This window comes from Sarcophilus harrisii, chromosome 4 (genome assembly GCF_902635505.1).
Source record: "Sarcophilus harrisii chromosome 4, mSarHar1.11, whole genome shotgun sequence".
NCBI classification, from domain to species: Eukaryota; Metazoa; Chordata; class Mammalia; order Dasyuromorphia; family Dasyuridae; genus Sarcophilus; species Sarcophilus harrisii.
The window spans coordinates 452,605,374-452,619,585 of NC_045429.1; the positions used below are offsets into that span (position 1 = coordinate 452,605,374).

The window sequence follows — 14,212 nt, forward strand, 5'->3', positions numbered from 1 at the left end:
CCTTTAACAGATCAATAGATGGTTGCACAGGTGATGGAGGTGGTATTTGAACCAAGTACCCCAATTCCAGGACCCACCATATCATGCATGAATTGCTAATGCCCAGAATACATAATCTATCAATCTTTGTAAAATACTACGGTGTTTCTTTGCACCACAGTGCACTGAGTGCCAGAACCATTGTGGCTTCAGACACTTATTAGATGGCTGACCCTGAGCAAGTCACTTCACCCTATTTGCCTTCATTTCCTTATGTGTAAAAATGAGCTGGAGGAGGAAATGACCAACCACTCACTCCATTGTCTTTGCCAAGAAAAACCCCAAATGGGGTCAGGAAGAATTAGACATCATTGAAACAACTGAACAGAGTCTTCCTGGGCTGGAAATATGGCCAGGAGATGACAAGAGCTATTAGAGGAGGCAGAGAATGTTCTGAGTAAATCTGGGCTAATCACTTAAGCTCCATGTGGATTAAACCGATTTACAAATAAGGAGCCTTCAGGAGCCTGCAGTGAAACCACATTTCATTCACTCCACATGCCTGGAAAAAACCAACCTTTTTTTCCACTTTTGTAAATAAAATCTCAATTTCATTGTCTGAATTAATCATCACGATGGCCTTGGGGGAGATTTCTCAAGAATAATGGAAAGGAATGTGGATTCCTGCCCAGAAAATTGTCCCCCCCCCCACCCTACTACATAGGATTTCAAAGCCATTCAGTTCCGTGAACATTAATTAATATTGTTATTAATAAGTGGCAATATGCACAGCAGTGTGCCAGGAATGGGCAGGGAGAGGAGCTTACATGAGTGAAAGCTCTTTGAAGGCAAGGATTGTTTGTAATTTTTCCTATGAAGTCATTTTCAGCTGTGTCTTACTCTCTGTGATCCCATTTGGGGTTTTCTCGGCAAAGATATTCGAGTGGTTGCTATCTCCTTCTCCAGTTCATTTTATAGATAAGGAAACTGAGGCAAACAGACTCTCCTAGGACCATACAGTTGGTAAGTACCTGAGGTCAGATTTGAACTCAGGAAGATGAATCAGCCTGACTCCAGGGAGAGTGTTCTGTGCATTGTGGTACCACCTAGATGCCCCTGTTTGTGGTACGGTAATAATACATGTTGAAAGGAAAGAAACCGAGTTGAACCAAATGGAAAAGGTTACATAAGACTTGGTTTTTGCCTTCATAGAGCTTACAATCTGGTGTCTATGATACAAAAGGATTAAGAACCCTTGATTTAATGAAAATCCTTTATTTTTATAAATGAGAAAAATGATCCAAAGAGATGGAGGAAAGATGATGGGATCATGGGACCTTAGAGATAAGTCCAACCTTCTCATTATACACATGTAGAAGCTGAGATCCTAGGAGTTTAGGTTACTTCCCTAAAATCTCACAGGGAGTAAAGAGCAGGGGATATTTCCCTTGCTTCAGTAAGAGATGTTGAACTGGTCAACTATATTTGGTGCCTGTTTTTGCTAGAAATCTCCTAGTGAGGGAGTGACCTATAGCATTTAGGGACAGAGCTAGCTTTTTTTTAAAAAGTGTTTATATAAAACTAAATCCTGATTCTTCTGCATTTCCTCACTCATCTACTCTTAGTTCTTTCTTTGGGAGCCAAGTAGGTCAAATCTAATTTTTAGCAAGTCAAGTCTTTGACTAACAAGCCTTCAGATATTTTAAAGCTGCTGTCATTTGCCCCTCTTAAGTCTTCTTATTCCATCCCTTTTTAAGGCTTCTCCAACTGATTTTTTATCAAGGAAAAGTCTGGAAGATGTTCACTTTCCTAGTTATCCTTTACAGGTCCCCCTCAACTATATGTTCTCTAGTTTATCCTTGTCTTTCCTAAACTGTGGTACTCCAAAATATAATACACAATTCCACTTGCTCTGTGGCAAATGCAATTCTGATAGAAAAAGTTCTGAGTATGATGTAATCAATTTATTAGGTTAGCACTGATCAATAAATTGAGTTACTGGGGGCTCTAGGTTCCCCAAGACCCCTTCTGAGGGTCACAGGGCACTTTACATCATGGAATATTTCTCTTCTGAACACCCTCACAAAACATCACTGAGACCTTCCCCCCACAGCCCACAAATGTAAAGCTACTCTGATTCGGGGATGGGTTGGCCTTTAGCTGTGGCTGATTCCAACTGAAGGAATTCCAGTTGCTTCCTGAAAGATAGCTGTCTCCAGCAATTTTACCCAATTAGATTTCCCCTGGCTTTGGCTTTTCTTTTGGAGACCAAGTTACCCCAAATCAGGTTAGAAAGCAAGAACATGAGTCATCCCCAGACTAGGGTTTAGCTCAAATTGGCTTCTACTTACTGGGTAAACAGAAACAAGGGGTTGGCCCAGACTGGTAAGCAGATGCCTTGGGGACGGGCACTAAACACCTTAATCAAGCTCTTCAGAAACTGCTGTCCTCCCGATGTAGGGTCTATCAGAATGAGGAAAAGAATGGATCACGGAGAAATATTAGCATTTAAATAAAACAACCTAGTATTAATTCCCCTCTCACTTCCATGAGCCTTTACCCTGATTCCTCTTAGAAACAAATCTATCTTTCCTTGGACCTCAAATAGTATTTTATATCCATTTTATTTATTCATTGCCGTGTTCTATTTTGTATTGTAATTATTTGTGCTGTATCCTTCAAGTAGACTAATTTTCAAAATTCAGATGTGGTTTGTTAAGAATGGAGTGCAATTATCATCTTCCTTGTTCTAGATATTGTCCCTCTCTTAATGTAGTCTAAGATTTCATCAGCCCATGTGGTCGCCATTTTGTTCTATGCCATTTTGTTCTGTCTGGTGTTATCCTGGTTCTCCAGACTCTGAGTGAGGAGACACTTAAAGGATAAAGTATGATAAATCCCTCATTCCCCTTTGTTCACAGTGCCAGGTAATGGTATATAAAATTGGAAGTTTAAAACTAAAAGGGATCTTAAAAGGGACCGTTCATTTTAAAGATGAGAAACTGAGAGAACTTCAGGATAAACACTCATAAAGTTACAGGTGGCACAGACAGGATTTAACTGATGACTCTGATCTTAAATCCAGCCCAAATCCACTGAAAATACATAGATTAGTGGGACTCATATCATCGCCATGAGGATGACATCTCTGCCCTGTTGTTGCATTTCCAAAAGTTGTAAAGAGCATCTTCCAAGAAGGAAGGGGACAAAGAAAGAAGGAAGAGACTGATGATGGAGACAATTGCTCTTCTCTTTTTGAGGCGTCTTTTCCTGGCGTTTCATTCCTGTCTGTATTTATTTGTATCTGTAGAATGTGAATGAAGATGGCCAACACTCTTGGAAGCTAAAGAATTTCAAAAAGCCCGTCTTCTGCCATTTTTGCCACGTAATGCTGACAGGAATGCGGAAACAGGCCCTGTGTTGCTCATGTGAGTCCAGGTTACATCTTCTGTTTGTCTCCCCCATTCAGATCTTTGGATATTCCAAAGGATATCTGGGTACTCGCCAAATAGCATCTTAGACAGACTATACTTTTACGATGGCAATGAAGGTGGTCACAACTGACGTGGGAGCTGCTATTTTGAAAGTCAGTTGTCAAGTGACCACAGTGCCATCTTCTTATGGGAAATATTCCCCTAAAGCCCTCTTCTGGTACCCTAAAGTCCTCTTCAATGTGACACCACAGTGTCCCCAGGCTTCAAACTTTCTTAGGTACCACCGAGGTGGAACTGATTATGGACTGAATTATATTATCTGAGGACCAATCTAGTTAAGTTCAAAGAACTTGGTATCTTATCACAGAAACCATTAACAGTCACCTGGAATCCAGAATCCAGAGCCTGTGTTCTCTATCAATGAAGGGAAACTCAATTAAAGTCCTGAAATATGTGACAACTCGAACTACTCATTGCTGAGCAAGCATTGTACCATCAAATCAGGTTAAAATAGAAGCTCCTTGAGGGCATGAACAATTTCACTTTTGTCTTTGTTTCTTTAGGGCTTAGCCCAGGCTGTCCTGGTACATAGTAGGCATTTAATTAATGCTTTTTGGCTGTGGTTTTATCTGTGTAAGGAATTTCTGAATAAAAAAACTCCTCACCAATGCAGATTGCCACCTGTGCTGCATTGTAGGGTGTTGAGCCAACTTGGGTCACAGAGGGTCATGTGGGAAGTATATGTCTGGAAATAACAAGCCATTCCAGTATATTTGCCAAGAAAATCCCAAATAAAGTCAGAGAGTCAGAGGTGACCAACAAAAAACTGAACAATAGCAACTCATTTTCATTTAATTCAAAACGAGCCTATACTATGAACATTCTCCTCTTGCTGGCTGAGTGATGATTTATACCCATGATTAGATAAAATACCCTCAGATCCTTTGGAATATGGAACATAAGCACTCAGCTTTGACCAAATAGGATATAGGAGCTTCCTGTCAGAGAGTGTAAGGAGTTTCTGGTAGAATGATAGCTTCCAAGCTATCCAATCTATGATATTTCCAAGAAATATAAGTAAAAATAAGGCAGCATGGAGCAATATGTGGAGAGTTAGAGTTAGAATCAGAAAGACCTGGGTTCAAACCCTGCCTCAGACACTAGTAGTTTTGACCTCGGACAATCAATTTATCCACAAGCATTATTGAGAACCTACCATGACAATCACTCTGAGCTTCAGTTTCTTAATTTGGAAAATAAAGAAACCTATGAAGTTTCTTCCTGTTCTAAATTTATGATCTTATGATTATAATTAAGCCTGCCCTAAAAGTGAAAAAGCAACCTTCTGATCAATAAATATCTAAGAATTCATTCCCATCCAGTGTTTCACCAATGTGGCCTCCAGTTTTCCACCATTGTGGCCTCCAGTATCCATGAGCAGCCTCAGCTTATAGAAGGAAACTATGAGTGTCTCAGATCCTATATAGTACTTTTATAAACCTTAGTCCTTGCCAGAAGCCCAATTTTATTTAGACCCATTCTAATGTCTTTGAGGTCTTGTGGCCTTTTCTGGGGCATTTGGTTTGGGGGAATGGGATTTGAAAGTCGAGATTAGGTTTATGATTTATGTGGAAATGCCCTCTACCAATTGAAGACAGCAGCTGCTCTACAGTTAAGAGTCTCAGAGAGTTGCCTGGGCTAATGGGCAGTGTGACTTACCTTAGGGTCAGAATTGATTCAGAATCATAGAATACAAATGTCAGAACTGGAAAGGATATCAGAGTCCATCTAGTCCAGCCCACGTATTGGAGAGATAAGGAAAGGAAAGTCTAAAGGAATTATAAGGTCATAGTTGAGAACTAGAAGGGACTTTTAGGAATGTCTAGTTCAAGCACCTCATTTTACAAATGAAAAAGCTGAAGCTTCACCAGTCACACAAATAATAAGTGGCGGAAGTGGGATTTGAACTCAGTTCCAATGAGTGGAGAGACTATTCTTTCCTCTGTTATTGACTTCAGGTTTTCCTGTTTCTTAGTTGCATGATTAGAAGAGAAAGAGACAGAACAACAGGGATGTTCACTCTCATCACACTGGAAATGTCTTTTCTATATCTTCCCCTGATTCTTCAATGGCTTGACTGGGGCATCATGGACAGGGTTGGGCTTTGAGAAGGGTGGTTTTAGTTTGTCAAAAATCAATAGTTACTTTAGTCATCAACAAATAATCTCACAGATTTTCCTGCACCTGGCTTTGTATTGTAACTGATGACCCTGTGGCTGTGGAGGCACTAGGCACTGCAAAAGTAATAGGATGGTTGACTGTCTTGTGCCACTATTAAGTAAACTCACAGTAGTATCCTTCTCTCTTTTCAGTTTGTAAATATATAGTCCATCAAAGTTGTATAAATGAAAACATCCCTCCATGCATCAGCACTTATGCAAAATCTAGGAAAGAATCTGAGGTAAGTGATGCTGTAGCCTCTGATGATGCTCTGGAGTTTCAATTTAGTTTTCCAATCCATCTTATCATAGAATCATAGAATTATAAAGTTGGAAGGGACCTCAGCAGGCATCTAGCTGATCTTTTCCTCTTTAGGAGATATCTACGTCAATAAAATTTTATGTCCAATTCCATTCAAATTTCTGGCCCCCTTTCAAGGGAGGCTGGGGAGTAAGTTACTATAGATGCTGGGCATTATATTTCTTCATACCTTAAGAAAAGGACTTGATCCAAACTCAAGGCTGTAGTGCAGTTTTCCAGAACAGTATTATCTGGAGAAGGAAAAGGAGGAAGATTTAGAGTTAAGAGTATGAAGAAAAACAGTCTGAGCTTTGCTGGAAGGACTGTTAGCTCTATAACCATGCCCTAATAGGACATAAATGAGACCCTGGACTTACTGACCTCAAAAATCCCTGATACTCTAGAGCCCTTCCAGCCCTGAGACTCTCTAATTCAGTTACTATGACAATCCAACCCCTGGTTCTTTCCTCATTGATTTGACTACCTAATATTGTTCCTTTTCCTTATGCAGGTAATGCAGCACGTATGGATGGAAGGGAATAACTCTTTGAACTGTGATATTTGCAACAAAGTCATCAAATGCTGCCAGCCAGGGGCTTCAATCCACTGTGTGTGGTGCCAGATCACGGTGAGTATTGCCTAGGCGGAAGGTAGTTACATAAAATTTTGCTTGTTTTTTAAAAGCTAGAAGTAGAGACAGAGCTGTCCAGTAATGATATGAAATGACTCAAGAGATAAGAGTTCCCCCACTTTGGATGTTGTTAGGATTCTTACAAGGTACAAAGTCAGTGGAATTGATAGAGACAATAATTATCTAATTTAGCATGGTTCAGTATGATTGATCTGATCCTACAAGGAGATGTTATGGGCCAAAACTTGAAACAAGTTAATAAGTGGAATAAAGGAGACAATGTTTAAATCTAGTTTAGAATTGATTTAATCCTACAACAAATAATGGTTTCCCGGTGATATAATGACCCATGTTGGAAGAGAAAAATCAGAGCAAAGGGGAAAACTAGTGGGAAAGAAAAAAAAGAAGTGAATATAACATGTGCTGATTTGCATTCAATATCTGTAGTTCTTTTTTCTAGATGCAGGTGACCTTTTCTGTCCAAAGTCTATTTTTGGGATTGCCTTGGATCACTGAACCACTGAGAACAAACAAGTCTTTTATAGTTCATTATTGTAAATTTTTGCTTTTATTGTGTACAATATATTCCTGGTTCTGCTTGGTTTGCTCAGCATTAGTTCATGTAAATCTTTCCAAGCCTTTCTAAAATCAGCTCGAACATCATTTTTTATAGAACAATAATATTCCATTACCTTTTTGAACCACAACTTGTTCAGCCATTCCCCAATCAATGGGCATCTACTCATTTTCCAATTTTTTGCTACAAACATTTTTGCACATGTGGGTCCTTTTTCCTCCTTTAAGATTTCTTTGGGATACAGATTTAGTAATGGCATTGCTGGATCAAAGGGTATGCACAATTTGATAGCCCTTTTGGCATAGTTCCAGAATGAACAACAATGCATTAATGTCTTTTCCCACATACCCTCCAACATTTATCATCTTTTCCTGTCCTTTTAGCCAATTTGAGAAGTGTGAGGTGGTAGCTCACACCTTTCAGATTAACAGAAGAGGAAAGAAATGACTTAAATAGTCCCATTAAAAAAAAAAAAAAGAAATCGAAAAAGCCATCAATGAACTCCCTAAGAAAAAATCTCCAGGGTCAGAGGGATTTAAAAGTGAATTCTACTAAACATTTTAAGAACAACTCATTCTGATACTATGTAAACTGTTTTGAGAAGTAGTCATTTTTTTCCTTCTGTGACACAAATATAGTACTGATATCTAAACCAGAAAGAGTCAAAGCAGAGAAAGAAAATTACAGAGCACTCTCCCTAATGAATATTGATACAAAAAAATTTAAGTAAAATATTTACCAAGAAATAAATATGGGGTGATAAGAGAGAGAACAAATTAAGAGAAGCAGTGATATGAAGCAAAATAAACTTTTGAAAAGAGATAGAGTAGAAAAAATAGAGAAAGATTAGTAGAAAAAAATACAATAGGGAAAAAGCCATAATAATCATAACTGTGAATGTGAATGAGATGAACTCACCTATAAATGTGCGGTGGATAGTAGAAAGGATTCAAAGTCAAAAGCCAACAATATATTGCTTATAAGAAACAACACTGGCAACAGAAAGACACGTGGAGTTAAAATAAGAGCCTAGATTAAGTTATAGTATGCTTCTGCTGAAGTTAAGAAGGCAAGTGTAACAATTAAAATCTCAAACAAAACAAAAGCAAAAATAAATCTAATAAGGAAAACTACATTTTGCAAAAAGGTACCACAAACAACAAAACAATATCAATATTAAATATATATGCACCAGAAGATATATCATATAAATTATTAAAGAATAAAGTTAGATGAGTTAAAGGAGGAAATAGACAGTAAAACAATGCCGGGGTCCTCAATTTAGCATTCTCGTAACTAGATAAATCTAATCCTAAAGTAAATAAGAAAGAAGTTGAGATAAATAGAATTTTAGAAAAGTTAGATATGATAGATCTCTGGAGAAAATCAAATGGGAATACAAAGAAGTATATTCTTTCCTTGGCTCTATATTGTCAAAAATTGACCAAGTATTAGCATATGAAAAATTTTACAAAGAAATGGAAAAAAGCAGAACTGTTAAATGTATCACTTTGAGATCATAATGTAGTAAAAATTGCATTCAATAAATAAAAAGTAATTTAAATGAAATAATCTAATTTTAACTAATTAATTTATTTAAAACTTAAATGCAAACTAGAAAAATGAAAAAAATTGTCATGTGCACACCACAAGAGAGAATTCTAATATAAAACAATAAATTTCCCTTTCAAGGAAGCCCACAAAACAAATATTATAGATTGTGTTCAGAGCTGTCCATCTTTTCTTAGGTTTTCTGTTCAAAATAATCTTATTCTAAAGAAACACAAAGACAATTTCATTAAGTTAATAACAATGAGACAACATACTAAAATTTGTGGGGTGCAAAGAATACTTGGGAAACTTTATATTTCTAAATACTTCCATCAATAAAAGAAGAAAGAGTAGATCAATTAATTGGGCATGCAACTAAAAAAATTAGAAAAAAGGACAAATTTTAAAAGAAAATTTAAACACCAAAACAAAAAGCCTGAAAATCAAAGAATGGGTTAATAAAATTGAAAGCAAAAAATGTCCATTAAGCTAATAAGTAAAACTAGAAGTTGATTTTACTTTTAAAAAACAATAAAATAAACTATTGGTTAATTTGATTTTTTAAAAAAGAAAGAAGGAAACCAAACTGCAAGTATTAAAAATGAAAAGGTGAATGTGCCACCAAGGAAGATGAAATTGAAGAAATTATTAGTAGTTACTTTGCCCAAATATATGCCAACAAACTGACAGTCTGAGTGAAATGGGTAAATACTTTTTAAAAATATAAATTGCCCAGATTAATAGAAGAGAAATAGAATATATAAATAACTCTATCTTAGAAAAACAAATTGAACAAGCCATTTTGAACTCTCTAAGAAAAAAATTCTCAGAATCAGATGAATTCACAAGTGAATTCTACTAAACATTTAAAGAACAGTTAATTCCAATACTATATAAACTATTTGAAAAAACTGGTAAAGAAAAAGTCCTACCAAATTCCTTCATCAAAACATAGTTTTGATTACTAAATCAGAGAAAGCAGAAACAGAGAAAGAAAATGAGAAACCTATTTTCCTAATGAATTCTGTTGCAAAAATTTTAAATAAAATACTAGCAACAAGACTGTAGCAAATATATCACAAAGATCACACTCTTTGACCAGAATGGATTTATTCCAAGAAGCTATCAGCATAATTGACTATATCAATAATGAAAGTAACATGAATGATATGATTATATCAAAAGATGCAAAAAAACTATTGACAAAATACACCATTCAGCAACCAAATTTTTTTAAATCATTAGAAAGAATAGGAATAAATTGAGTTTTTCTTAAAATAATTATCTATCTAAATCTATCTTAAACCAAAAACAAACATTATCTTTAATAGGAATAAACTAAAAGCATTCACAATCAGGGGTGAAGCAAAAATGTTCCTTATCACCACTATTATTCATTATTGCACTAAAAATGCTAATTATGGCAATAAAATAAGAAAAAAACTAAAGAAATAAGAATAGGTACCAATGAAACAAACATAAAATGCTTTTCACACAAATAAAGACAAATATAAATACTTGAGAAATATTATTTGCATCAGATTTCAAGCTATATTACAAAATGGTAATCATCAAAACAATCTGGAACTAAGAAACACAGTAGTTTATAAGTGGAAGAGAGTATAGGTACTCAATATATAATAATACATGATTATAATACTCTATATTTTTATAAACCCAAAGATCCAAGCTTTGGGGACAAACAACTGAAAAAACTGGAAAGCAATTTGTCAGAAACTAAATATAGACCAACATTTCACACTGGATACCAAAATAAGCTCAAAATGGCTACATGATTTAGACATAAAGATTTCTGTTTTAAGCAAATTATGGGAACATGGGAAAATTTACCTCTCAGATTTATGGATGAGGAAAGTTTCATAACCAAACAGAATATAAAGAGTATGATGGGAAACAAAATGAATAATGTTGATTAATGAAATTAATAAAAGAAACAAAACTAATACAGACAAAATTAGAAGGAAATAGGGAAACTGGCTCCAAGGAGACAGATTTGACTGCAAATTTCTCTGATAATGGCCTCATTTCTCAAATATATAAAAAAACTGAACAAAATTTATTTAAAAAAATAATAATAAGCCATTCCCTGAGGGTCAAGAGATATGAATAGACAGTTTTCAAAAGAAAAATTCAAAGCTATTAATAGTTATATAAAAATGCTCTAAATCACTAATAATTAGAAAAATGCAAATTAAAACAACTCAGAGGTACCACCTCCCACCTATCAGATTGGTTAACAGATTAAAAAAGGAACAAAACAAATATTTAAGAGGTTGAGGAAAACCATGCACATTAATGCATTGTTGGTAGAGTTGCAAATCAGTCGAATCATTCTGAAGAAAAAAATTTTTAGACTATGCCCAAAGATCTATAAAACTATGCGTACCCTCTAACTCAGCAATACCACTGCTAAGTCTATATCCCAAAGAGATCAAAGAAAAAGGAAAAGGATCTCTATTTACAAAAATATTTAAACAACTCTCTTTGTGAGGGCAAAGAATTGAAAACTGAGGGGATGACCATCAACAGCAGAATGACCGAATAAATTGTGTCATGTGATTATGCTGAAATGCTATTGTATTATAAGAAATGATCAGGGGAAGTTTCAGAAAGACCTGGCAAGACATATATGAACTGATGCAAAATGAAGTGAGCAGAACCAGGAGAACACTGTACATAGTAACAACAATATTGTAAGGATGATCAACTATGAAAGGCTTAACTACTTTGATCAAAATGATGATCCAAGAGACTTCCAAAGAACTTAGGAAAAATGCTATCCACCTCTGGAGAGAATTTTAATGAACTCAGTACAGATTGAAGCGTATTGTTTTTCATGTTATTTTCCTTGCCTTTTGGGGACAACATTTTGGGAAATATAGAAATAGATTTTTCATGATTTCACATTATAATGAGGAATGTATTATTTGCCTTTTCAATGAATGGGAAAGGGTTAGAGGGAGAAAATTTAGAACTCTCAAATTTTCTTTTAATGCATGTTCCTTTTTTTTTTTTTAAACTGACCTACTTCTGGAATGGCTAACCATTTGGAAGAAAGTGACTTCTTTAAAAAAAAAAAAAAAAAAAAAAAAAAAAAAAAAAAAAAAACCTCTCTATCCCTTGTGAAGGGAAATAAAGAAGAAATTCTCCCTGTAAAAGGGCAACAGAACACTGAAAAGACAGTTTTGAACTGAAATGCTGGGTTTAAGAGACAGTATAATTAGACACAAATGATACTTATTCATATTTTTTGTGCTGTATCCTCCCTGTGTAACCTTGGGCAACTCTATCAGTTTCATCAACCCTCAGTTTCTTTATCTATAAAATGGAGGTATTGGACTAGGTTCTTTTAGTTCTAAATCTTAACTCTGGCTCTGATCTCCATGTTAGAGAATTTGTATCACTTTTCTCCAGGATCTCAGAACCTAATGCAAATATCTCACAGGGGTGACAGGAAGGTTCAGGACTCTAATAGCATCTAGGGGAATCAGGATTAGATAGGAGGCCATCCATCATCATCTGATTGATAGTGCTTTGGGAAGTTCTTTGGTGCCCATAAAATCAGCACCACTAATTTTCCTCCTGAACCCTAATAAAGCTCATCTTTGATACTCACAGGCAGCCTCAGAAATTCAGTTTGCTAAAGGGAGGAAAATAGGGGAATATCTTGCCTAATTGCTAACCCACAGATAGTTCTTTCCCTTCATCTCATCCCTTATCCTCTCATTTTTTCTCTTTCTCCTCAGATTCACCAAAAATGCGCCACCTTGATTTCAGAAATATGTGATGGTGGCCAACTCAAAGACCATATTCTCCTGCCAACTAATATATTCCCCATGGTCCTGGTGAGCATATTACTATTCTTTTTATTAATTCATTCATTTAACAATCATTCCTTAAATATATACTATATGCCAGAAATTGTGCTAGATGTGTAGGGTACAAAAAATCAGAATGAAACAGTCCCTGCCCTCAAGGAGCTTATGTGGGAGAGAGGAAACAACATATAGATAAGCAGTATAAAATGTATATGAGTGTATACATCTACACATATGTAATATAAAATAATTTAGTCTGAGAGTTGTAGCATTTGGGAGGAATCCAAATAGGAGTCAGGTAGGACTGAGCACTTCAATCATCATCCCTTGGAAAAAAAAACTGTGTATTCTATAAGGCAGAGGTTTCCATTACAGACATGAGCAAAGTGCAGAAATAGGAGACAGAATGTGCACAGGGAACAAACAACAGGCAGACTACTTTGATTGGAGTATTGAATGCATAAAGGAGGGTAAGGTGCAATTAATCTGTCAGGGTAGACTGCAGTTAGATTGACAAAGGCTTATAAGACCAAACAGAAATTAATGTTTAGTCTGAAAAGCAATTAAAAGCCCTTGGAGATTCCTGAACCAGGGAGGGCATAGTTTCAAACTTAAAGAATATCAACGAACAAGATGGTGGAGAGGAAGAGGCTCAAAGCAGAGAAATCAATTAGAAACCTTATAGCAGTTGTCCAGGTAAAAGGTGATGAAGATCTGAAATAGGTTACTAGATCAGTGGAGAGAGAAAGGAACAGATACAAAAGGGTTTTACCTTTTTTTTGAATCCTCATCACTTTGCACAGTGTTTGGCATATAGTAGGCTCCTAATAAATGTTTATAGTAGGCTCCTGACAAACTAGAATTACTAAGACTTGATAGAGCGTGTTTGTAGACAACGAAGAAGTAATGAAGAGATAGGGAAAGAATGACAATTAGAGCAACAGATAGGATAAGAGTAATGTCATCGGCTGGAGAACACAGGAGAGTAATATAAGTGTAAGGATGCAAGTAGAAAGATTGAGCCTGGCAAGAAGAAGGGTCACCTCTTTTTCAGAGACTTACTAAAAAGAAGGAAATAGATGATATAAAAGGATGTGAGATGAGGAGAAGGGAAGAAGAGGGAGCTCATGAGTAAAGTATGAAAAGAAATCCTCAGCTGAGAGTGTTGTAAAAGAGATAGTAGTTGGGAAGTTTAAAGAGAGAAGAGAAGGGAAGAGGTGGAAGAGTTGCTAGAGAATCAATTAGGGAGAAGTAAAAGGACTAAAATGTCTTGCTCCACTGAAGACCTAGCTGAGGTTAAATAACATAAATTTGGAGGGGAATTTATCTTTATAGTTCCTCTAACTATGTTCAATAGCACATGCACACATACTTTGGAGATGAATAGTAGAAGGAATCCCAGGCTAGGCTTTGGGAAGGACAATAGAGCAGGAATAGAAGAGTTGAGATTAGTGTATAGTTGAATTTATTACGGCTAGGATCAAGATTGGGAATTATCAAAGTCAAGCATGGAATTATCAAGATCTCAGAATTAGGGTAACCATGCCTCCATAAATGACAAAAGAGGAGAGGAACCAGAGAGAAATGTCTAGGGATGTTTATTAATAATGGAACTGGAATTTCAGAGGGTGTATTGAAGGGGCAGGCAGAGCTGGAGTTTGACTTTAAAAGTATAGGATTG

At 36.0% G+C, this 14,212-nt stretch overlaps 1 protein-coding gene across 1 annotated transcript in view; it reads left to right on the forward strand.

Moving 5' to 3' along the window:
• DGKG (diacylglycerol kinase gamma) overlaps nt 1-14,212 on the forward strand; it is a 227,074-nt gene that overhangs the window by 43,211 nt on the left and 169,651 nt on the right. Inside the window, exons 11-14 of the mRNA XM_031968754.1 lie at nt 3,290-3,407; nt 5,786-5,874; nt 6,445-6,561; nt 12,460-12,558. Of these exons, the coding sequence (XP_031824614.1) occupies nt 3,290-3,407; nt 5,786-5,874; nt 6,445-6,561; nt 12,460-12,558 (423 nt within the window). The remainder of the gene's footprint in view (nt 1-3,289; nt 3,408-5,785; nt 5,875-6,444; nt 6,562-12,459; nt 12,559-14,212) is intronic.